At 36.4% G+C, this 27,120-nt stretch overlaps 1 protein-coding gene across 3 annotated transcripts in view; it reads left to right on the top strand.

The window, feature by feature from the left end:
- The window catches only part of FOXP2 (forkhead box P2), a 630,928-nt gene that overhangs the window by 472,990 nt on the left and 130,818 nt on the right, over window positions 1-27,120 (top strand). For 2 of the 3 annotated variants that reach the window (XM_043873379.1, XM_043873378.1), the window contains one exon: window positions 17,224-17,298. The exons of the other annotated variant lie outside the window; for it this stretch is intronic. In XM_043873379.1, the coding sequence (XP_043729314.1) occupies window positions 17,224-17,298 (75 nt within the window). The remainder of the gene's footprint in view (window positions 1-17,223; window positions 17,299-27,120) is intronic. 3 annotated transcript variants of the gene reach the window in all.

Raw genomic sequence — 27,120 nt, 5'->3', positions numbered from 1 at the left:
CAATGGGTGGGGCTGTGTTCCCTCCCTGTAGTTCTGTGGTAGAGGTAATGGCAGTAATGGCTACCTTCCTCAAAAGGACTTATGCCAGCATGCTGCAGCTCCCAGAAATGTTGCATCCAGTGCCCCTGACTATCGAAACTGCCTCTGCCAAAAACTCCTGGGCACTCACAGGCAAGTCTGGCTCAGTCTCTTGTGAGGTCACTGCTCCTTTCTCCTGGGTCCTGGTGCACACAAGGTTTTGTTTGTGTCCTCCAAGAGTCTTTTTCCCCAGTCCTGTGGAAGTTCTGTGATCAAATCCCACTGGCCTCCAGAGTCAAATTCCCTGGGGGTTCTCAGTCCTTTTGCCAGATCCCTGGGTTGGGAAATCTGTTGTGTGCCTTAGGGAAGTTAAGTTACATTATAGTGTGAGCTGGAATGTAAATTCAATTCGGTCTGATTCCAATCCCTTTGCCTCTTACCTTGCCCTTAATTACTGATAACATGTAGCCTCTTAATTGCTATCTGAAATATCTCAAGTTTTTTTGTTGTTTTTTTTTTTGTTTTTTTTAACAGATCAAAATAAGCAGGATGGCAAATGAGAAAACTGCCATTTTCTTGAAACTCCCCATTGTTTTGAACACAGGTCAATTTGTGGTTAAGATAAAGGGGTGGTGATGAAGGGAAAAGGTTGGAGGGATGCATGGGGCCTCCCCAGTGAAGGGGGTCTTCATCACCACTACCACTAGAAGATTCTACTGGAGTGACTCTGACTTCCTTTATCCCTTTCTCTCCTGTACCTCATCATTCTCATCTGTTGGGAAGCACTGTTAAGAAGGCAGTGGGACATGGTAATGACATTAGATGTTTACCCAGTGACCATGGGGAATAATCTTTTGATATGGGGAAAAAAAAAATGAGTAGCAGTCCTGGACCTCTACTCGAGGTTTTCTTGGCATCATGGAACTTTAATATCAAATGATAGGAGATTTTCTGTGAGAGTGTTTTTTTGCTTTCCAATAATTGGTTCTCTTCCTTCAGGTTTCTTCTCTACCTACCATCATGGTCAGGAGGGGGAAAGGGTTTGTGGGGATTGAATCATAATCAGAGATGCCAACCAGATATGCTTCTGTGTGTGCAGCTTGAAGTCTCTATTCCTCATTAAAGAATCTCTCATTTATCATTATTGGCAAGAAAAGGAGCTGCCACTGAGACCAACAGTGGATAAAAAGTAGCTGATCCAAGGGCAGCTGCTGCTTTCCCTGCAGGGATCAGAAAGGGAACTGCTGCATCCTTCAGTCCCCTCATAAATTCCTAGGGATGATCATGGTCTGAATCGTCCCCCCTAAGGAGTAAAGCATACAGTGAAAGAGATGCTGGTACTTTCCAAATTTGGACAAATGAAAGTATGAGGCAGTGTTTGGTTTTGAAACATAATAGGTACAGCAGTGGCTCTTCAGGCTTCATTCGTTGATTCAAATCCTAGTCCAAAAATGCATTTCCACGGGAATGATCACCAGAAGGTAGTTAAAGGTCTTGCCCATTCCACAAGCCCCTAGGACTTGTAGGTTTAGTGCCTCTATGAAGGCACAATGCCCTATATAAGCAAAGCAGTGAATGCAACTTTTTGGTTGTACCATTCACTGCTTATGATATTTCCAATGAAGTCGGTAACAGAGATCTTTCAGGAGTACTCTGAACAGGAATTTCTTCTACTGTGAGGCTTAAAGGTATATTTAAACTATCAACTAAAGTGAGATTTCTACTAACTAAAAATTAATAACCTTAGACATATTTTATATTCCTTTCTGAATAAAAACCCTAAAATAAGTTGAAAGCTATACAGTACATCTAATATATTACTGTCTGTTTTTTTTTCCCCATATTGTTAACTGTTTTGTAATCATTTTACTTTTTCAGCAATTGAAATTAATATATAAAATGAAATTTTTAGATTGAGCAGAAAAGCTGTTGCTTTAAAAAAAATGCCAAATCTCTACCTTGAATCCTTGGGCTCTAACCCTATGTCCATACATTCTTGGACAATGCCTCAAGGTAAAAAACAAAGATTTATTCTTTGTTCAGTGTCTCATTTGAAATATTCAGAATATAGACTTACTCAGAGATTGGAAGCTGGTTTAATACATGTGCCAGCCATCCTGAAAGCCATTTCAATAGACTCTGTACCCTGGCATTTGTTTTAGAAATAATTGCATGCAAATGTGGTTTAACATCTGTACTATGTCTCTTAATCCTAACCAGGCATTTTCCATTAGATGTAGTCTGAAAATCACATTAAGAAAAATATATCATCTGTGAAATTATATTCTGAATGCCCCAAATAGCAGAGAAAGGGACAGTATCCAGTTAAATCTAATATGAAGCATTCCGTTTTTTCCCTCTGAATCCCAAATTTCAAAATGTGTATTTCATTTCTCTCAGTGCTGCACTATAAAATTGAACTGACATTTTCTGTTTTCCAAATTTTTCAACTTAGTTTACCACAGAACTTCTGTGAAGATGAAACTATACTGCTATGTAAAATTATATTATTAATTTTTGTTTGTAATATAAAATGCAAATGTATTTTTATACCTTTATAGGACTGCAATTCAGATAAGTTAAATTTTAGTACACTGTATTCTTGTAAGCAGAGTTTTCCAAGTGGAATTTTGTTACTGAACTGGCTTTAAATATACTATAATTTACTAGTGTGCTTTAAGAAATAGGGAAAGAATATTAAGGAATAAAATATATGTAGAGTCCTAGGAAAGCAACTGATTGGAAGGAAGAGGAAGAGGAGTTTCCTGCAGAGTAGGGGAGTAGTTCTTGCCATCACTGAGATTTATAAGAATATTTTGTGCCCTTATGCTTTCATCACAGTTACTACTTCAGGGTTGTAATACTAAATACCTCAGAAATGCGTTTATGTATTTTACCCTTCATGCAATCCTCCAAGAGAAAGGCAGGTGGTATACACATGTAATGATGAGAAATTTGAAGGACCTTAAAGCCACTTTGCTTTCCAGGATTCACTAGAAGCCCTGGCTTCCACTTCTCTGTCTCCGTCCCTGCCACCCGCTCTTCACTAGACTCTCTCTGACTCTGCTGGACTGTCAGTTTCTCTGAGTGATGCCGAAGGCCCTATACCTTCAAGCCTTCATAACGGCCTCCACTTTGGTCTTCAGTCCTCTGCACCTTCAACCACCTCATACCTATTTTTATACTAATGTCCATGTATTATTACTTAGTCTAAAATCCTTTTCTGTTCACTGTCTGCCAGGTAAGTACCTCTTCTCTATGCTCCCATAAAAACCTGTGCATCCATCTGTCATAGTACTTGTTATGATTACCCATCACTAGTAGTTTGTCTTCCCAATTGGTCTATAACCTCTTTGGATTAGGGACACCTACTTAATCTGGTATCCCAATTCTTGACATAGAAAGTAGTTTTCTGCAGTATCCAGCAGAAGTGAGAGGAATCCCACCCAAAATTTAGATGTCGAAGCTAGTGACACTCCACACAAGAGGAGAATTTGAGAGAAATTTAATTATTCCCATGGGAGACTCTGGGGGAGAACTGGTAGGGTGCACACAGGTCAAGGCTGGCTAGGGACAGGACCGGGTGTAGACTGGGGCTGTGTAATGTCTCGGTTATGCTGGAGCAAAGATACCTTGAGCAGGTATTTTAAATTTCCCTTCAGTGGCCAGTCAGGGGGCACATACACAGGGTTTCTGTCCAAATGTGGGGGCCACAAGGGGAAAGGGAGGTTGAAGACTAAAAAGAAGTCAGTAGTCAACAAAAATGGAGTAAGACCCTTTATTGTAAGTGGCATTAACTTGATGGTCAGTAAGTCTGTGGTGAATAAAATACTGAAGAAACCTAAGTCAGCCATTAGCGTTTCAGTCATCAACAGGTGGATTGGAGTGCCTGTGTGTCCTGTGCACCACCCACTGCTCAGTGTTTCTCCTTCCACTGAGAGTTTTTACCCAGGCCTGTTTCCTACCCTCTACTGCCTCACCTAGCCTCCTTAAGGCAATGAAAGACATCTATATTTTCTTTTGAGTGCAACATATAAAAACTGAAAACTAAGGACGGTTATTCTTATATGAGCATAAATACGTCTGCCTAACTTCAATATACCCAGGGGGACACTCCCATGCATAGAATCCATCTGTTTTATCTATTAAGTAATTTCTGTGTAACTTTAAAGTTGTCTCCCATTCTCCAAAGGATCAGGAGATCCAGCTCCTGTTTGTTTTTGTTTTTTCAGAAGAGCTTAAAATATTCCCTTGAACACAGCAAATAAGTATACAACAAGTAAACAAAAATAAAATATTCTACCAATACTCTGCAGGAGTATCTTATACCAGAAGTGTCTGTTGACTGCTATCTATATCACCTCTTAAAAATGTAATAACTTGTAGGAGCAACACCTTAGGTAACTTTTGTTTTTCAACGACTTTAGCTGCATGAAAGATACTTGATTAACATCCCTGGAGATTCAGGTTGTCTGTGGAGTCAGTGAACAGGTTTGATGGTGGTTTAGTCGCTAAGTTGTGTCCGACTCTTGCGACCCCACGGACTGTAACCTGCCAGGCTCCTCTGTCCATGGAATTTTTAGGCAAGGATACTGGAATGGGTTGCCATTTCTTTCTGCAGGGGCTCTTCCTGTCCCAGGGATCGAATCCATGTCTCCTGCATTGGCAGGTTGGTTCTTTACTACTGTGCCACCTAGGAAGCCCATATAATCTTATATTATGATTAAAAATAAAACTCCTAATGTCCATCAATAATCAATACTTTTTAAAAAATGCCTGTGTTGATATGTTTTGATTTAACCTTATGTTTTATTTTTCCATTTTTATATATTGTACTATGCTTTGCAGAATAGGAAGTTTGATTTTATAAGCTGGCATATTAAGGAAAGGAAAGGATGTATTTATAAAACTAACATTATGATGGAAATTTATGATTACTTCACTTAATTTTGCAAATAGTAAATATCAGGTGGCTAAGATCATGATTTTCGGCCTTATCTTTTGTATTTTCCCTGAAAATGGGTTGTAACCTAAAATTTGCTCCAAAACTTAACTTAAAAGCTATCAAAGTTTAATCCTAATTTTAACAGTGAGATTATAGATTGAAATATTTCAAAGTATTCTTGTTAATTTATATCTCTGGTTTCAAGTCACAGAAATGCAAGGAAAACTTTAAAAAGTGGGATCTAGTCAAAGATACAGAATTGGTTACAAATACCAGGAAAATCCCAGCAAAAATGTGGTCACAGAAAGGACAGGAAGCAAAAGCAAGATCATTGGGCAGGCTCTGTGGGGTCCCAGCATTAGGTTGGATGAATTCCTGTTTATTATCCTCAAGAATCAGTTACTGGGAGAGAGAATCTAATGGTCTGTTTTACCACCCACTTACCCTTGAACCAGTCCTACCAGTTTGCATATGGTGATTGGGGGTTGGGGGGAGGGTGTTTCAGAATGGGGATCATCCCCAAGAAAAACTTTCATGCTGTTAGCAAAAAGAGGAATAGATGCCTAGTAGGCAAAATCAACAGATTTCCTCTGTAATAACTGAGCTGATTTGCTATAGGATTGTAGCATGATCTTGACAATGTTTTTTTTTTTCCTCAAAGAATTCTGCTCTATAAACGCTGAGAAAACACAAGGCAATAGAGAATTATAAGTAAATAGCACCTAGTAACACATTATTCACTAGTGTACAGGTATGCCTCAGTCTATGCAATGCATATGTTCTTAAAGATTATATAAAAATCAGATTTCTTTTTTCTACTTAAATGTAATCTTAATTCCCTTTTTTTTTTTATTACTTAAGTAAAGAGTAATCCCTAATTTAATCCCATAAATTTGGATTCTCATGTTGAATTTGTTACTGGTGAGTGGTATAATTTGGCATGTTTAGAAAGAAAGGATACTATTTTTTTTAAGTTTACACTGATCCATGAAAAAACAAGCATAGAATTAAAACTTTTAATAATCAGTACTTTCAATAATATTCTCTAAGCGCTTGGACCAATATTTCAAAATCGATTTGAGTCAGTAGACCTAACAACTTCACATTCTGATTGTAAGCACTGTCCCTTTTTGTCATTTCCTCCACCTCACCACCACCTCTGTCCACATACGCCCTTCCTGAGCCAACTATATCCCATGATTAATGATGACCTTAAAGATACTCTCACTGTTTTGTATTATTCACTCTGATCTTGCTCCTCATTCTTCAGACTATGGCTTTCCTTCCTCCACTGTGTGTGTACTCAGTCGTTCAGTCATGTCCGACTCTGCGACACCATGGACTGCAGCCCATCAGGTTCCTCTGTCCACAGGATTTCCTAGGCAAGAATACTGGAGTGTGTTGCCATTTCCCACTCCAGGGGATCTTCCCAACCCAGGGATCAAACCCAGGTCTTCTGCATCTCCTGCATTGGCAGGCAGATTCTTTACCACTGAGACACCTAGGAACTCCCAAGAAAACTACTGAATATTCCTACAGAAAATCTCAGTGTCAGACAGTATTGAGTCTGCAAATTCAGCTTAGCCTTCATCACTGTTCAGCAATTGTTTCTGAACTCCTTACCCCCAAACCCCCCACACATAGCACACACACATGTATGCACACACACCAGCTTCGGATCTTCACTGTCTGCTTTAAGCTCCTACATCTCACACTGAGCCCCTATTCCCAGTGGCTTCATCTTCTAATTTGGAAAAAAAATTTAGAGGCCACCAGGCAAGATCTCCTGCTTCCTCTCTCATCCTCACTCCTAAAATAAACTCATATTGGAACCTCTCATTAGGCTCTTTTGTATCACAGTGAGGTCTTCTCTACAAGGCCAACTTCTCTTTTTATATATGATACTTGCCCTGCCCAGCCTTTCCTATGACCTTGTCTTGTCAGCTTCACAACTGCTTTCCTGTAGCTTCAGTCTCCTGATTTTCTGTGAGTCTCCCTGTCTTTAAAACCAAACATCCACAAAACAGTATCTTATTTGAACCTTTGTTTTATGTCAGGCAATCATCTTAGCCTTATCCTTTTCTTCATCATTAAAATTTTGGAAAGAATTGTTTACCCTTCAACTTCCATTTCTTCTTTAACATATTATATTTCTGTCCCATTCTTATTATGAAATTATTTTTTTGAGTAGCACTGATAACCTCAGACTGTTTTATTCAAGACCAAGTCTCATCCTACTTGACTTTGTTAGAACATTTGGGACTTTTGACACCACTCCTTTATCTTTTGCTGATTTCCCTCACCAAAAGTGTGAGGGAAGTCCCTCCCTCTGTTCATATATTTTTCTTTTCAGTTATTATATCAGTTTTTTTATTTATCATTATCATTACCAAGGTGCCTGAGTGCCACCCTGGACTAATTAAATCAGATGCTCAGGGCACTAGAACCCAGTATCAGTCTTTACTTGAAGCTAACCAGATGGCCTTAGCATATGACACAAACATGGTCTACTGGAGAAGGAAATGGCAAACCACTTCAGTATTCTTGCCTTGAGAACCCCATGAACAGAATGAAAAGGCAAAAAATAGGACACTAAAAGATGAACTCCCCAGGTTGGTAGGTGCCCTATATGCTACTGGAGATCAGTGGAGAAATAATTCCAGAAAGAATGAAGAGATGGAGCCAAAGCAAAAACAACACTCAGTTGTGGATGTGACTGGTGATGGAAGTAAAGTCCGACGCTATAAAGAGGAATATTGCATAGGAACCTGGAATGTTAGGTCCATGAATCAAGGTAAATTGGAAGTGGTCAAACAGGAGATGGCCAAAGTGAATGTCAACATTTTAGGAAACAGTGAACTAAAATGGACTGGAATGGGTGAATTTAACTCAGATGACCATTATATCTACCTAGTGTGGGCAAGAATCCCTTAGAAGAAATGGAGTAGCAATCATAGTCAACAAGAGAGTCCGAAATGCAGTACTTGGATGCAACCTCAAAAACAACAGAATGATCTCTGTTCGTTTCCAAGGCAAACCATTCAATATCACAGTAATCCAAGCCTGTGGACTTCACTGGTGGCTCAGACGGTAAAGCATCTGCCGACAATGCGGGAGACCTGGGTTCAATCCCTGGGTCGGGAAGATCTCCTGGAGAAGGAAATGGCAACCCACTCCAGTATTCTGGCCTGGAAAGTCCCATGGATGGAGGAGCCTGGTAGGCTACAGTCCATGGGGTCGCAAAGAGTTGGACATGACTGAGTGACTTCACTTTAACCCGTCTATGCCCCAACCAGTAATGCTGAAGAATCTGAAGTTGAATGGTTCTATGAAGACCTACAAGACCTTCTAGAACTAACACCCAAAAATGATGTCCTTTTCATTATAGGGGACTGGAATGCAGAAGTAGCAAGTCAAGAAATACCTGGAGTTAACAGGCAAATTTGGCCTTGGAGTACAGAATGAAGCAGAGCAAAGGCTGATAGAGTTTTGCCAAGAGAACGCACTGGTCATAGCAAACACCCTCTTCCAACAACGCAAAAGAAGACTCTGCACATGGACATCACCAGATGGTCAACACCAAAATCAGATGGATTATATTCTTTGCAGCCAAAGATGGAAAGCTCTATACAGTCAGCAAAAACAAGACTGGGAGCTGACTGTGGCTCAAATCATGAACTCCTTATTGCCAAATTCAGACTTAAATTGAAGAAAATAGGGAAAACCACTAGACCATTCAGGTATGACCTAAATCAAATCCCTTATGATTATACAGTGAAAGTGACAAATAGATTCAAAGGATTAAATCTGATAGACAGAGTGCCTGAAGAACTATGGACGGAGGTTCATGACACTGTACAGGAGGCAGGGATCAAGACCATCCCCCCAAAAAAGAAAAAAAGCCCAATGGTTGTCTGAGGAGGCCTTACAAATAGCTTTGAAAGGAAGAGAAGCAAAAGGCAAAGGGGAAAAGGAAAGATATACCATCTGAATGCAGAATTCCAAAGAATAGTAAGGAGAGATAAGAAAGCTTCCCTCAGTGATCAATGCAGAGAAATAGAGGAAAATAGTATAATGGGAAAGACTAGAGATCTCTTCAAGATTTTAGAGATACCAAGGGAACATTTCATGAAAAGATGGGCACAAAATAAAGGACAGAAATGATATAGATCCAGCAGAAGCAGATGATATTAGAAGAGGTATCAAGAGTACACAGAAGAAATATACAAAAAAGATCTTCACGACCCAGATAATCATGATGGTGTGATCACTCACCTAGAGCCAGACATCCTGAAATGCGAAGTCAAGTGGGCCTTAGGAAGCATCACTGCGAACAAAGCTAGTGGAGGTGATGGAATTCCAGCTGCACTATTTCAAATCCTAAAAGATGATGCTGTGAAAGTGCTTCACTCAATATGCCAGCAAATTTAGAAAACTCAGCAGTGGCCACAGGACTGGAAAAGGTCAGTTTTCATTCCAATCCCAAAGAAAGGTAATGCAAAAGAATGCTCAAACTACCACACAATTGCACTCATCTCACACGCTAGCAAAGTAATGCTCAAAATACTCCAAGCCAGGCTTCAATAGTACGTTAACCGTGAACTTCCAGATATTCAACCTGGATTTAGAAAAGGCAGAGGAACCAGAGATCAAATTGCCAACATCTGTTCGAGCATTGAAAAAGCAAGAGAATTTCAGAAAAACATCGAGTTTTGCTTTGTTGACTGTGCCAGAGACTTTGACTGTGTGGATCACGACAAACTGTGGAAAATTCTTCAAGAGATGGGAATACCAGACCACCTGACCTGGCTCTTGAGAAATCTGTATGCAGGTGAGGAAGAAGCAGTTAGAACTGGAAATGGAACAACAGACTGGTTCCAAACAGGAAAAGGAGTACATCAACACTATATACTGTCACCCTGCTTATTTAACTTATAAGCAGAGTACATCATGAGAAATGCTGGACTGGATGAAACACTAACTGGAATCAGGATTGCCGGGAGAAATATCAATATCCTCAGATATGCAGATGACACCACCTTTATGGCAGAAAGTGAAGAAGAACTAAAGAACCTCTTGATGAAAGTGAAAGAGGAGAGTGAAAATGTTGGCATAAAACTCAACCTAAGATCATGGCATCCAGTCCCATCACTTCATGGCAAATTGATGGGGAAGCATTGGAAACAGTGAGAGACTTTGTATTTTTGGGCTCCAAAATAACTGCAGATGGTGACTGCAGCCATGAAATTAAAAGACTGCTTCTCCTTGGAAGAAAAGCTATGCCCAACCTAGACAGCATATTAAAAAGTAGAGAGATTTACCAACTACCAACAAAGGTCTGTCTAGTTAAACCTATGATTTTTTCCAGTAGTCATGTATGGATGTGAGAGTTGGACTATAAAAAAAGCCAAGCACTGAAGAATTGATGCTTTTGAACCATGGTGTTGGAGAAGACTCTTGAGAGTCCCTCAGACTGCAAGGAGATCCAACCAGTCCATCCTAAAGAAATCAGTCCTGAATATTCATTGGAAGGACTGATGCTGAAGCTGAAACTCCAATTCTTTGGCCACCTGATGCTAAGGACTGATTCATTAGAAAAGACCCTGATGCTGGGAAAGATTGAGGGTGGGAGGAGAAGGGGACGACAGAGGATGAGATGATTGGTTGGCATCACCAACTCAATGGACATGAGTTTGAGTAAACTCTGGGAGTTGGCGATGAACAGGAGGCCTGGTGTGCTGCAGTCCATGGTTTCTTAAAGAGTCAGACACGACTAATTGACTGAACTGAACGAACTGAGAACCACCTCTTTAGATGATCTCAGTGACCACACATCCACTCACTGCTTGTGTCCACCATGTAAGATCTCAGATCTCCCTGAACTTAAAGCTTATACTATTTTCAAATATTTGCTATAAATAGCTACCTGCATGTCCTGCAGTCACCTCCAATGTAGTATTTCCAAATGAAGCAAATCCTCTTAAATTTGTTTTGTTTTGTTTTTTATTTTTTGTGTCCTCTTAACTTGCTGGCTACATCACAATCTACTTCCAGTGTCCTTCACTCTTTCATTCTGTCACTCAGATAATCTTCAAATCAGAAGTTAGCCTTTTCTCAAAATGAGTACTCTTTTCTCATTTGACTGCTCTTGATTTGGCCTACACCGTAATTAACTTTCCAGTGAATCTCTGGACATCTTGGGCTACCATCTATAAGGTCCCAGTTCTAGTCTAAGCCCACACCCTCAGGCTTTTGGAATGTCTCCTTAAAAGAAAATTGGCTCTTCCCTTTACCTCAGGGCATGATAGAAATTCTCTTTGTCTGATGTACAGAACTTTCCATAGTCTGAGTTTACCGGTCTTCTCTCTCATCCTGTCTCCCTATACATCTCACATTTGAGCCACACCCACATGCTCACATTTGTCAAGTGCAATTGTAAGTCTTTTGGATTCTCTTTTTCTTCCTTTCCAGGTCTTTCTTTTTCAAGTAATAAATTTCTCATTCCGAATACATTCTTCCAATATAGTCGAACTGTTCTTTTTATGTCATAGTACATTTCTCTCTAATGTTGAGTCTCAGCATAGGATCCATGGGTAGATTCAGGAGGTCAATGAACATGAATGGAGGAAAAAGTATTCTCATTTTCTCTTCTAATTAAAACTTAATATTTTCTTCTATTACAAATGTAGGTAACAAACCACAGTAAGATTGGCATTGTCTATGACATTGTTTTACAGTGTCATAAAAATTATGACAGATGTTTTCATATTACATTACAGCTGGCAAAAATATCTAGAAGTATTAGTTATGCTTATTACTTCTTAAAATTATAGTGACTATTAACCTGACATTATGTCTTATTATGTAATGTATTCACAAAGAAGCACATTGATTAATATTTATATACACGGCTTTTTAAATATTTTGATAATTGAATTTCAGTATAACTGATTTCCTTCCTAACTTCTTATATTTTATTTTATATAATTAAATTTTCTTTCTGAGGAAGTCATTCTAGCCTTTATCAGACTCTCAAAGAGGTTCAAGATGCAAATGGCACACTTAGTTGTATCCTAGTTTACAAGGCTATTCTTCCCACTCTCCTCTGGAACCAGAGATGATTTTCTTTAATTTTTATATCTACATGGATAATATAGCTTATAGCACACAATAGGTTCTTAAGTATTGAATGACTGAATAATAGAATAAAAGAGTGAACACAAGATACAAGTATCTTGAACACAGAAGACAGTATTTCTCCAGTGTAATCATGGAAGCTCTAAATCACAGTTCTCAAGATACTTGAGAAATGCGTACTCATGGATTTTGAATCTGATTGTCTAGAATTTTTGAATCTAGCCTTGAATTCTTAATTATAACAGTTTATCCAGACATTATTTTACATGCTAAAGTTTGATAATCTGTAGGTTTCATGATGTACAGCAGCCTTAAAAAAATAAATAAAAGCATGACCTTTGTAAATAATATCAGCTCCCTGGGCTTTATTTTCCTTCTCTGCAAAGTGGTTCTTTGATGGCTGTACTGTATTCTCCTCACTATATCATATGGGTTTTGTAGTCAATGCCACAGAAGGAAATAAGACAGTCTTACTGCTTGTTCAGAACGAGGAGTCTTCAGGCGTGTGCTCATATTGGTTTGGTTTTCCAGGGTGTGTTGTCCTTCTACTCATTGACTGATTTCAAATGCTTTACCTCCTATTCTGATCCACTGGTCTTATGAAATACTTACAGTGTTTCCCAGGCAGTAGTTCTCTTTTCTTTAGTTCCTCTGTCAAAGCTAGGCAGATTTTAATCTGTTTTTCAGAGATGGGCATATTCAAACAAAATATTTTGAATTTGCAAAGCCAGCATGTATGATTCTGGTACAACCCTGGCCACACTGTCCTTGCGACAACTTCTCTCAGATTTGATTAATGGATTAAAAACAGACAGCCAAACCAACAAACATAACAGTTAGAGTAGAGGAAAGGCCACTCAACCATTTAATTTTATTCTTGTTTCATATTAGGTCAGGAGGGTCCACAGTTCTTGACTGGACAAAGACTTTTGAAAAATAATTTTTGCACCTTTAAAATGTAGATCATTATTCCATTCATATATCATTTTGTCCCAAATTTTAGAAGACACTAAATTTGTAAACATATTATAGCAAAATTTGATTCTATTTCCAGCCAACCTCAAAAAATTATAATTTAAAAATATGTTCATTTGTTATGAAAGATCAACTTATAATACTTTCCTATTTTTCTATGAAAAATATACCATCATCAACTTTGTAGAAATTATATTATTTCTTAGAAGTCACTTAACTTTGTCTTTGAATGCAAACACCCTCATATTAACTTTTTGCTTTGCCACGCCAGGTTTCTAAGGAGAAACAAATATTTTATATTCATGTGGAAGAGACTTTGATTTATATCATGAAGTCTAATAGTAATAGAAAGCTATTTGAATGCAGATAGAATGTCTTGGGAAATTTTGCATCCTTTACAGTGTTTTTTATATACAGTAGAACTTTAATAATTTTTTATTTGAAAAAAATTGAATGTTCTGAAGCAATAATGATAGCTAATAAATAGCAATAAGTACATAACTAAGAGACATTAAGCATATGAATACCAGTACTGTTCTAAGTACTTTATAAATCAGTGTATTTAACAACCTTAGAACCTTGTTATTTACTATTCCCTTTCTAGACAGAAAGGTATGCATATGTGGTAAGTATGCTTTATAGTCATGTCTGACTCTTTGCAACCCTAAGGACAACAGACTGCCAGGTTCCTCTGTCCACTGGGTTCTCCAGGCAAGAATACTGGAGTGGGTTGCCATGTCCTCCTCCAGGGGATCTTCCCAACTCAGGGATCAAACCAGCTCTCTCTGTCTCCTGCAGGGCAGGCGTGTTCTTTACTGCTAGAGCCACCTGGGAAGCGGGACAGAGAGGAAGGAGAGCTAAGTAACTTACTCAAGGTCACACTCCTAATAAGAGTTGAGTCAGGATCTGAACCTAGAAGACTGTCTCCAGACCTAGTGCTCTCACATCCAACACAGAACGATTTACTCTTTATTGTTTTAACAGAAAATTGCAATGATCCATAGTTAATGGAAGAATAGATTCCCTCTGAAGTTAATGTTGAAAGCCCATTCCAGTACATTGTCATGGCCTTTTCACTCTTATAATGTTCTTTGGTGCTTATCTGAAACAGATGCAAACACTTAAAACATCCATTCGTATTGTATTTCCCTGTGATTTGCTGGACTATGTCAGGTTGCCTCCAATAACTGTATGATTTCATTTGCCTTGCTACCCTTTTACAGACCTGCAACCTCATGGATCTGTTCAAGCATAGTTGGTTGGAGGTTGATTAGCATCTCTTGCCAACATTCTGTCTCCTTCTGTTGTAGAGAGCTCTAGGACAGCCGGGAGAAGCTTGGTGGGTTTTTCAAAGCAGTTTCTTCAACCAAGCTTTTTGGCAAGACGTGATGATGGGCTAATGGCAGTGCAAAGTTTATTCTCACATACTTTTAACTCCTGGTGTTACTAATTGGGAGTTACTTAAAAGACTTTACCTTTCAAACGGTTTACTTTTTTCCAAGGTATTGTTCTTCAGTAAACATAAGATTAAGTTGACTTTCTCTTTTTACAGATTTTGATTTTTGACTTTTTATTGCTTGTTCAACTCTTTTGATTGTTTAAACTTATAATTTTGCATGCAAAATGACTGGGCAGAAGTGTCACTGCAAGTCCTTACTGTGGGACAGTCCTATCTCTTTTATCTCCAAGGATAGATTAATGACAGTATCATTTTTATTTGCTATATTTTTATCTCTGGCAACAGGAATGATTTGGCACTGTCAGCTGATGATTACTTTGGTTAAACAAAGTTTCTGATTAACAAAAATATGTAATGGCTTCAGAAGGTCCTTTAGAATTTTGTTTTATGTCAAAGTTATCTCAGCAGTTATCAGTTGAAATCATATTGTGTAAATTTTTGAGACACAATTAAAGAAGATATGTTTGGATTATACTTAGATTTACTGAAATTATATTTATGAGTCATTTGAGCTGAGAATGGAGAAAATTCTCACAGTGATTCTTCAAGCTGCTCTCAACCCATAACTGCAATCTGTAGAAGTAATGTAGCAAAAATCTCCCTCTTACAATGAAATCCTTATGATAATTTTGACACCTATATTCTTTAAATGGTGCCTACACCATTTTATTCCATAGCATCTTTTGTGTATTTTTATCAGTATACTTGTATCTGGTCTGGAGTTTTCCTGTTTTTCAGTCGTCTCTACATCTTCCTTCAGACCTTGTGATTGGGATGGCAAACCTCCAGCACCAAATATGTTTTGTCTGTGTTAGAGACACAAAGTACAATATTTAAGTTGGGTGCTCTTGAAAGAGCTTAAGGTGATGTTGCTTACTTATGAAATTTCATTTTCAGTACTAAATATAAATAGTGTTGTGGCACTTTTTGGAGTTCTGATCATTTTTGGTTTTAGGTAGACAAATGTCGATCTGAGCATTTTTTTGTTAGTTAGTTCATTTCTGTGGTATGGAGTAGCATTTCTTTTTCTTTTTTTTTTTTTTTTTTATTTTCAGATGCTTATGACCTTGTTAAATAGCAGTCCAAAAATCATGTGGCTTGTTTTGATTTTAACCAAAGTTACAGCTGCCTAACTGTAAAGCAGTCAGTTTCTCTTATTATGACTAGTTCTTCAACTTGTACTGTTTTAAATTGCCTGCAATTAGCATATTTCAACCTTATTTTTAGGTTTAAATTGCAGTGTGAGAGTGTACTCTCCTCTTAGCTAATTAGTGCTATCAAGGAACAGTAGGTTACCTCATTAGTACCATGTGCATTTAATTAAAGAAGAGAAAATTGGAGTTAACCTCATAGTTAATATTTTCACAGAGTGCTACAATGCCAACACCTTCAATTGGAGTCACACCCCTGTGTATCTAATTATTCACTGGTGCCAAATAAGGTTAGCAAGGGTACTACAAGGCTGTTGACAAAATAATTTAGATGAAAACGTGTTTGTTGGATTCTGACAGTAAAATATAACTTGAACATATTTTCCTCATCCTCATCTGCCAGTGTCAGGTGACACAATTCTTCATAGGAAACTGAAAGGGAAGAATATTTGGGGAGCCATTTTTGTTTTTTCCTGTTTGAATTAATGTTGCTCTTATCTTGAAAAAAATGACATATAGTCGTATAAAGCATATACAATCTGTTTCTTAAACAGAGCCCCTGAACTTCAGAGATGTATTTGGAAAGAATTATTTATAAGATGTAATGTTTACATGCATCAAACCACTACAAATACTCCTTGACACCCCTACCACATTCCCCCTTGCTTTTCTTCTTTTCTGGTATACTTATAATTTCCCTTGTGTATCTTACGAATGGGGATCATCCTTTCATATCATATGTGAAGTCTAACGATGTGTTGTCACATGGTCTATTCAAATGCAGTGTAATCCTTTTGCCCTTCAGACAAAATCTTTTGAAATGTCTAATACTACTTAGGTAAAAAATGACATTTCATGTCATTTATCAATAAATAATCACTTTGCTTTTACGGATAAAAATGCAAACTGTTCATTTGAGTATATAGAATAGTTTTCAATACAAATGACATAATTCAACAGGTTTTATCAGAGATTATGGAGTTTGGCTCCATAGTCTTAAATATATATTTAATGGCAATATTTGTGTTGTAGTAATGCAGAGCCAAGACAGTTTATTAAACGAGGTTCTTGTGATTGTTCTCACATTTCAGGACAAGACAGGCTTTATGTTCATTTATATTGGTTGTAACTGATGAGTCAACAGTTAGCTTGCGTGAAAAAGGTAAAGTTTAAGGACAACTAGCAACCCGTACTCTAAAATCATAGTACCATTTAATGTTGTGGGAGTATTTACTAATATTGGCTATAAGTTTAGTTTAGAAATGGGAAGTAAGGTTCTTAAGTCAAGATCATGGTAAATCAATAATTTTTGGTTAGTGATTAATTCATATGTTCAAATATTCAAAATAACATCTGCCAAATCATTCCTATTTTTAAAATTTATACTATTATTAGCTGTGATGCAAAGGTGGGATAGTTTTGTCTAGGTTGACCTACCAAGATAATAATCCAAAATAATTTTCTTAAATGATAATGTACATTATTAGCATAAGATTGGGGGAAAAAAGCCAACTCCTGATTCTCTTTGTTTAATCTAGGAATTGCTTCCAGAAACAAAATTATGTGTCTGTGGCCACTCTTCTGGTGATGGGCATCCTCACAACACATTTGCAGTAAGTTACACTGGACAATTAGAGATTCAGCTACTACATATAAGGCCATAGACCCAACCCCATTAAATAGCTGGTCTATGATTTTCTTAAGTTAGCCACTGCCATATAGTCGTGAAGATGATCAAGAGATGACTAATGTTAAGGCACAGATGTAGTTTTTTTTCTGCTGCTTCTTATATTCTTACTTCAATTCTGTTTCATCACTTATACAGATCACAGTTTCTGTGAATTGATGACATTAAAGTTTACTTTAAGTATGTAAGGGTGTATGGCTGTTTTACCACTGTACTTTTCTTGAACCACTATGCTTTCTGGAACAGATTTAGGAATAATTTGATGAGATGTTATTGATATGCATAAAATAAGTCAATGGAGATTATGGCTAAATACAATACATATTTTAGGGAATAGTTGCTATTCTGAGTTCTGCAAGTTAACATATAAATATGCCAAGGCCTCTTTTTACATATTCTGTCACCAAGTATAATTTGTCTCTTTAGACTATAATATTCAATGAAAATTGCTTTTGTAACCCAATTCACATACCAGTTAGCCTTGGAAATGAATAGCAATCTTGAAGTGGCCATTCAAGAATTTTTAAATAGAGCAACTTCATGTTTCTATTTAGCATGGACACTACCTGTATTCCTAAGGAATCTCTAAATATGTAAGTCATATATTTTCTTTTATAGAATTTTTGCTTGTTTCTTGAGGAATTGGTATAGTTTTTTTAGGTTCTATGGTCTAGAATATCCCTAAATATTCCTAAATTGTCTCACCAAAAAATATTTTTTACTACCATATACCTAATATTTCTTAATTTATGATTGTAGACTCATAAGCAAATAATAAAACAGAAATACCAAATTTCATACCTTGGTTAAAAAAAGAAAGATTTTTATCAATAAAAATAGTGTCAGATTAACATGGAATGCTAGTCTTTGTGGAAAATATACAGTCCTTAGACATTTTTTAAAATGTTAGATGCAAAGCAAAAATAGAAGTGAAAAAAGCAATAACATACTGTTTTATGGAAATAATGAATGCAGGGGACTGGTAATAAATTTTGTATATGAAATTAGGATTTATAATAGTCTGAAATTACTTAGTTTAGGGTTTCATTCATTTTAATTCTAAAGTGCTGTCCTCCTAATAATAGTAATAGCTTTTGAAAGAATAGCAAATATTAAGAAGTAGTGGCAAGTTTTGCTCAAACTATGGAAATGTATGTGAAAGACTAAAATAATCTTAGTTCCTAAGTTTTCACTGTATGTTTTGAAGAAAAATAACCTTCAAAAATAGCTATGTATTTTAACTTAGTAAAGAAGATTTTAAAAATGTACTTTAAAAATGCTGCATTAAAAATTAAGTAGGCAGTATTCCTAATTGGTAACACTTTTTCCTAAAATAATCTCAATGGAAAAATTGTTTTCTTTAGCCTGAAGAGTGAGATGGCTTAACTAATAATAGTTAGTTCTTTATGTAAATCTGCTTCTACCTTTAAAAAATTATTCTCTAGTCTACTGACAGAAATTTAAGTCTACAGCATTATATCTTTTCACTGAAATGTTTTCTGAATGAAAACAAACTGTGGAGAAGTTAAGTAAATGGCTCACAAGTGCCATGCAGTTCCTCAATGGCAAGCCTGAATTTATAGCCCAAGTCTGTGAGATCACCAATGTATTGGTCTTCCCAGGGGTATACCACATCGTTCATGACTGCCTTGAATACTGTGTTGAACAAGAGCCTGAGATTATGCCATGTATCTGAGACTATAGTTGGTCTACAAGGTAGAAAGAAAGCCAGCATAAATTAGTGAGGTCTTCTGTGGTTGGTGGGTAGAGAGCATGACAGTGCATGGATCAGGTGTTTCCCATCCCTGAAGTGCACCAAACTTAATATTTCAGATTAGTCACTGAGTGACTTTGCAAATGATGCTTCTGGACTTCACAACACCAGGGAAACATTCAGTACTAAGTAGGGGCTTATTTCCTTTATTTATTATATTAGATACAAACTTTTTGTGAGCTAAAATGGCTACATAATGTGATTTAAAATCCAGATGCAAACTAAAAAACTATTTATTATTTGTAGTTGACAGTTTCTGTTTGATGGACATGGCTCTCTCTCTTAGTATTTGTTAAATTTTATTGTTACTAAAATGCTGGGGTGGTACTTGAGTAAGTCTGAACACCATGAGATTACTAGAGATTACACTGATAGACTATGTATAATGTGCATCTACTAATTCATTGCAATTCTGGGCAATAGTAATTGTACCCACAATTACTTATATCATCTCTATGTAAAAACTATAAATCTTAAACTGCTTCTACCTTTTTGGTTTTTTTTTAGGAAATCTTTGGGCTCCATAGGTTGTACATTTAATATTCTAAGAGTAACAATTTAATATTCTTATTATAAGTTTGAATTTTATAAGAGAAAGACATTGAATTCTGGCTTTAAAAGACATGAATATGAGAGTAAGTGAGTTTCACTGTAAGAGGTTACTTTTCAATACTTGCTTTTCACACTCAGTTTTTTCAAATGGCGTATATTTAACTCTAATCTGGCAAATCTTTAGTTTACTTTTCTTGCAGACTTTAGTAATAGTATTGATGCCTTTCTTTTTTCCCTGGCTACAATCCTAAATTTCACAACTTTGGTTTCCCTGCCGCATGGTAGTAACCCAAGTTCACTCCTCAAGAGATCTACCCTGTTGACACTTGATCTGCCTGAATGCCCTTATTAGCACCTACCTGCAGATAGTCTTTACTTCAGGTTTTTACACCTATAAGAATACTGTTTTACATAGGACTCTGCCTGTTGGCTCTAACTGTTAAGGCAATTATGCAGAATGCTCAGTCTTTGTCTTTGGAGTCTTAATTTCAAAACCTTTACCACTGGATTATATGCATATTTTGATGAACAAAATTTGTCAGATCTGTAAATTAAAAGTTAAGACTTGGTTGGTCTTGGTCTAGCTGTTATGTATCACATTCAAATTAAATTACATTGACCACCTAGGGTCTTTTCCTCTACAGATCTTGACTCTATTATGATTGCCTCTTGAATGTTTCATTTTGATGGGAATTGTGGATTGGAAAAATTAAGGAGAAGAGGACATTGATGGTTTTAAGAATCTTTTTCTGTTCCAAATTTCTCTGTCTTTTTAGGCTTTCCATAAATTTTACCCAGTACCAAATAATCTGTCCTGTGGACTCTGGCATCAGCTTTCTAAATTGAATACTGGGTAATTACTTGACTTTTTTTAGCCTTATGTTCGCAATCTGTAAAATTAGGACAGATAGTAAAATTAGGTAGATAATAGCTACCTCACAGAGTGGTAATACGTTTACATTTGATAACCCCAAAACTACTTAGCATGATGACTAACACACAGAAAGTATACAGTAGATGTCTGACTCAGTATCTATGGTATCATCAATATACTCTTGCTTGGACCAAAGAGGAAATTCTATTTGACATAAATTTAAATGTGTATTGATATTTGGTATTAACACTAAGCAGGAGGTTTTGGATATTAACTTATGCTATGACCAAGATGGGAATGTTGCTTATTGAGTGGAAAATACTCATTAAGTCACACAATAATTTTTTCACTCGCAAAAATCAGTTATCTAAATGTTTTGTGATTTGTTAAACTAAGTGAAAGAGAAAGAACCCTGCCTCACTGGACCTAAATGGTGTCCTCTGGCAGTCAAAGAAAATCATGGGGAAAGAATGTTAGCAAAAGTGATCGTACCATCAGCTGTCTGTATCCAGCCAGAACACATGAAAATAAGGAGTCAGGGAATGCATGTGGAGTACCAGTTTATCACCAATTAATTTCTTCCCTTTTCTATTATAAATGTATTAGCAGAGATTAACCAAGAATTAGAGATAAATTACTACTTAGTAGTGGTGTTGATAATTTTAACTAACAAGCTGGAGACAATTAACCAGATGGGATAATGTTGTGGTAAATTTTTTGGAAAGTCCTTCCTATAAAACCTATATTGCAAGATGTAACTGCTTGTTATTAGTGTGAATGTGTGTTAGTATAAGTCTGAATTTATTTTGAAGCAATGCAGATCAGATTTGTTAATTCATCATTTTATTTTGAGTAATTCATCCTATTACAATAGGACTGATATTATACTAAGTCCTTTGAAATGAAATAAACCTTAAGATGGTCAAATATTTCAAACACTTATATTACAAATGATTTGTTAATGCCAATATGCTATATTATAGTGACTGTATTTAGAGCTACTATTAAAAACCTTCTAGGTTTTCCACTGGAAAGCGAATAAAGATTTCAGTTTTTAAAGCTTTGACTGACATTTGTATGCAACTCCTTGATTAATCTTTTTCTTTCCTAGTGTAACTCAAGATATTAATAATTATCTTTACACACCTCACTCAGCTGGGATGTAGCTCCCTGAGCTCAGTTCATTCTAGACACCTCTCCTGAGTAATTTGCCTCTCACCTTCTATTTTACTGCAATATTTGAGACTGCCATGAATTCTCTTGATGTTGGTTCCAAGAAGGACCAGTAGCAGAGCTTTTTCAATGGAGACTCTTCTTTGAAATTTATAATGAATAATTTACTCCCCTTGATGATTCACCAAAGCATTAGTATAGCAGAAATCAGGGGCTGATGAAAAGATTATTTATTTAGTTATCTGGTTTTGTTGTTGTTAATATATTTTTCATCAAATAAATTGATACACACACTAGAATATGTATGTGGCAATAATGTGAATTTATGGTGCCCATCGAGCAGACTGTATTTTTGCTTTCACATTTAAAGTTGTTTTTAATGAGCTACTAGTGATAGTCTCTACAAATATGAAATATAATAAGCATTAACTTTTAATAGTTCATTCTATAGTTCTTACATATTTCTTAACATCATTGATAAACTGTATATTCTATATTTGTTACTTGTATTTCTGTTCCTTGTATATTTCCTCATCATTTATTGTAACATAGTCAGTGAGAGGCACAAAAACAAGTCATCCTAGTGTATAAACTTGCACACCTGATGAGCACATGCACATACACAAGCGTACATACGCATACACATCTAAAAGATCAGTTATGGAAAAGAATGTTCTTTTTTTTAATTGAGTTCTATCTACAATTCATTTTTCTTTCTCTTCTTTTGCAGTTAAATCTTTTACATTTTTAATTTTCATTAGGTAAAATGAGTTATGCACAGTATTGACGAATTACAGAACCACATTTTTACTATTGGCACCATTCATGCAACAATATATTTACATAAAAGTATTTCTAAATAAATTTTTCATATGTTTAATCCTTAGGATGTCAAGTTAAGCAGTACATGATTCCCAATGGCATTCAAATATAAACCTGAAACTGCACACTGTACTTTAAATATAAACATGAAACTGTACTTTAAACCTTTATCCAGTAGAGTTCACAAAGCTTACTATTACCAGAATTCAGTCATGCTATAAGCACACAATGCACCATACAGCTTAGATGAAATCATACTTGTTTACTTCAGTTAATTATATTCCTTATCAGAATGATAATAAATTTGGTGCAAATAGATTCACACTACTGATAAAGAATAAAGTCTTATACAATGTCTGTTAAGCTTTTCCGGATGGAACTTCTGTCATATTTAACATTAAGGAGCTGCATGAAATGCTCATACTCTTGCAACTATGTTCCTAAGTTCTTTTCCCTGAAGTTGTCATTATCATTCTAGCAGGGAGCTTCCTGTTCTGTCTTAAGAGAGATAGTGGGAGATATTTTAGAATATTGGCAGAAGTAATCTACCACTCAGATCCAGTGTGTTGTAACATCACACTCCAGGATAACTATAATATCTTAATTTTAATTTAGAATTTTTGTGTAGAATATTTAGTGGGGCTTACAACAGATTGTATAGAATGAGAGTAAGAAATCTCAAGAGATCTTGAGAGATCTTAAGTGCTCTTTACTAAGAGTATTCTTAAGAGATACTACAATGAAAAGGAAGTCTCAGGTAAATATATTGGAGACAAATTCTTATTAAAGTAAGCATGATTCATAAATTCACATACGGTTGTGTAATTTGAGAGAGAATGTTGGCAAAGTAATATCAAAATTTGATAAACAAGTGTAAAGGTTTAAGAATTTAATGTTATATATGCAAACCTAGTGAATATTTTCTTGATACAAAGGTTACTGTTGGGGGAGTGTGGAATTTCCTTGGTTCTGTCTCGTCACAACAAAAATTTGAAGTCACAGACCAGCATTACAGCCCTGGGACAGACAGTGTCACAGCTCTCGGACAGATCAGTGTTACAGCTCTGTGTTACAGCTCAATTTTATTTAGAAAATAAAGGAAAATACATCCTCGAGGCGTGAGGGCATGCCGACCCAAAAGATGCGAAGAGAAGAAAGAGAGAGAGAAAGAAAGAGAGCAAGAGAGCAAGAGACAGACAGAGAGACACCTGGCCCTGTGGCTCCTCTTTTTATATCTTTTTTCTTCTCCGCCTGGACCTGCCCTGTGTAAATCAGGCTAGCCAGGAGTTCTGTTTGTTCTACCTGTGGTCCTCATTCCGATCCTCAGAACTTCCTTTGTTCTGTTTTCGCGGGCTTTTCCCTTCTTTGTCTTTTAGCCACCTCCATTCTGGACTCCTTTTTCCTATTCTAACTACCTAACAGTAACAAATATAAAATTAAAAGAAATATAAAGAATTAACGTGTGTACTGTTGTTTAATCACCATTTCTCCTTCAGTCCATGTAACCTATAAATTGCGTATCTCATACTCTCTTAAGAGTGAAAAGTTTATTTTTTTGCATATTGAGGCTGGAAACATACTTTTTTGCATGTTTGACCTTGTCTTTCTGTATATTATGCATGTAGTCCTTCTGCTTTATTAGAGGGGTCATGCCCTGCTAGTGCATCACCAAAATAAAGAGGACAGGGTGTCCAAACAACATGAATTTCAGCCCTGTAATGACTGATGGGACATGTTAGCTTAAAGGAGCCTTTAGAATTATTAATTCAACTCCTTTGGTTTACAGTTGAGAAAACTAAAGAATCTAAGTGACTTTCCTTATATCTCTCCATTAATCACTGAATTAAGGGGAAACTATTGATGGTTTGACAGTTCTTTGTCGAACATATGAGTCACAGTTCATATGTATAATATTATACATAAGTGTATTTTAATTTTAATTCTGCATAGCTGTCAAAGAAAGAAACCATTCAGTCTTTCCAAATGTTTGCTAATCACATGTACTGATCATAGGTTTTCAAAAACCAGATCAGTTTAATGATCACTTTTGAAATTACTGTGCGTATTACCCGACTACTTGTGGTTTCTTGAAGACACTGTTAACATCTCAATCAGGTCTATGAGATAATCCTATTTATAAGTTGAAGTTTTAGGAAAGAAAAATTCAAAGACCTTTAATGATTCTCCCAGAAATGTTATAAAGTGAATCACAGATTCCCAGACTTGATTTATTGCTTTTGTTCTTTTGTTAGGACTTCAGCTAAGAGGGGAAAAAAAAAAAACAAAAAAAGACTTATTTTTTAAAGTTTTAAAGAACATTGCTAATTTACTTGCTAATGTTTAGAAGAATATGCTTAATACTTCCAAAGTTTTAATCTTTTACATTTTCTCTTTATTTTCCCTTATTTCCTACACATTCAAGCAAGACCAGTTGCTAAATAATAGAATTTTGTTGGCTTTTTAGATTGCCTACTATCCGTCAGAAAATATTATGTCTTAATAATTGAAAATAAGTGATCAATGAGTCATCCTGGCTTTAAAATACCAAGAAAAGGGGGACAATATAGTACTTTAAGTCTGATATTGAAATATCAAAACCACTTAAATAGGCAAAGCTCAGAATGGGTGCTTGAACTGACCAGATGAAAACACTAAATGACTAACATACAACTTTGATCCTGTAAAATATATTGATAGCACTTGTTGTAAATTGACTACTTAAAGCTGTAGAAATGAGTACAGAGATAAGAATTTGGTGAGAAATTATGCTTCTAGAAAAGTCCTACAAAGTGTCTGGAACGATCAATTCTATCATTGTTTATTAGGATGTAGACTCTATTTTATTGATACCATCATAGGATAAATAGTTGCTCCTTTCTCGTTCCTCATAACTTGTGTACTGTTTTTAATGACTTCCCAGTGTCCACTGGATAAAGCTTTACAAACCTAAGCCTTGCAATTATGTGCCCCTACCACTGGGCTCTTTTCCTTTCTCTAGCTTATCCTCTATTATTTCACAAGTAAATGTTGTATTCTGCCTGATATACCTCCTTTCTGTTCGCAAACATTCAATATTCCATTTTTTTTGTATTTCTTTTCTTGTGCTATTATTGTTTTGTAACCTCCTCCTTTTTCTGATCAGCCAATCAGATTCTACTTGTTATATGAAGTCCAGCTCAATTACTACCCCACATGAATACTTTTTCAACAATGTAGTCTACCTTGATCACTATTTGATTTTGTGTGTCTGTATTAATTGGAATTATTCTTACACAGTCCCTGACACTCAGTTCTATTCAACACATATTCACTGAGCACATCCTATGTATAACTCACCATGCCACAAAACTTTTCAGCAAAATAATGATCACTACATTTGAAAAGTATACACTATGAAAATGGAAAACACATAATTTAGAGCTGAAAAATCAACGCACACTGTGAAAAGAGGTTTAATGATTGTACCAAGGAATTGAAGATGGGTAGATGGAAGCTCAACATTCAGAAAACTAAGATCATGACATCCGGTCCCATCACATCGTGGGAAATAGATGGGGAACTAGTGGAAGCAGTGTCAAACTTTATTTTTTTGGGCTCCAAAATCACTGCAGATGGTGATTGCAGCCATGAAATTAAAAGGTGCTTACTCTTTGCAAGGAAAGTTATGACCAACCTAGATAGCATATTAAAAAGCAGAGACATTACTTTGCCAACAAAGGTCCATCTAGTCAAGGCTATGGTTTTTCCAGAGGTCATGTATGGATGTGAGAGTTGGACGGTGAAGAAAGCTGAGCGCTGAAGAATTGATGCTTTTGAACTGTGGTGTTGGAGAAGAGTCTTGAGAGTCCCTTGGACTGCAAGGAGATCCAACCAGTCCATCCTGAAGGAGATCAGTCCTGGGTGTTCATTGGAAGGACTGATGCTGAAGCTGAAACTCCAATACTTTGACCACTTCATGCGAAGAGTTGACTCATTGGAAAAGACCCTGATGCTGGGAAAGATTGGGGGCAGGAGGAGAGGGGGACGACAGAGGATGAGGTGGCTGGATGGCATCACCAACTCAATGGACATGGGTTTGGGTAAACTCCGGGAGTTGGTGATGGACAGGGAGGCCTGGTGTGCTGCGATTCATGGGGTCGCAAAGAGTCGGACACGACTGAGTGACTGAACTGAACTGAGATGGAAGAGGTTTACTTGAGGTAAAGTTTTGAGGAGGGAAAAAACAAAACAAAAACACAGAAGTTGATCAAACTAGAAGTGTAGAGCACATTCCAGGGATTGAGAATAGAGTAAGCTAAGTTGTAGAAAAGAAAGGAAAAAAAAAAGTTAGGTAGTTTTCAAGGTAGGGCATAATGTATCTGGGGAATTGGAAAACATTATGGGGAAAGCTTGATGTACAGTCTTTAAATAGTCTTAGTTGATATGCAGTCTTTAAATGGACCACAACTGGGATTAGAAGTTTGAAGTGGCTTTTTAGAAGATCCTTAAGTATTCTGCAAGATTTTGAGCAATGAAGTTGATATAACATAAATAGGCTATCTAAAGATATCTTT

Source organism: Cervus elaphus, chromosome 18 (assembly GCF_910594005.1).
Source record: "Cervus elaphus chromosome 18, mCerEla1.1, whole genome shotgun sequence".
Classification (NCBI taxonomy): Eukaryota; Metazoa; Chordata; class Mammalia; order Artiodactyla; family Cervidae; genus Cervus; species Cervus elaphus.
This window is presented reverse-complemented; position numbering and strand designations above follow the sequence as displayed.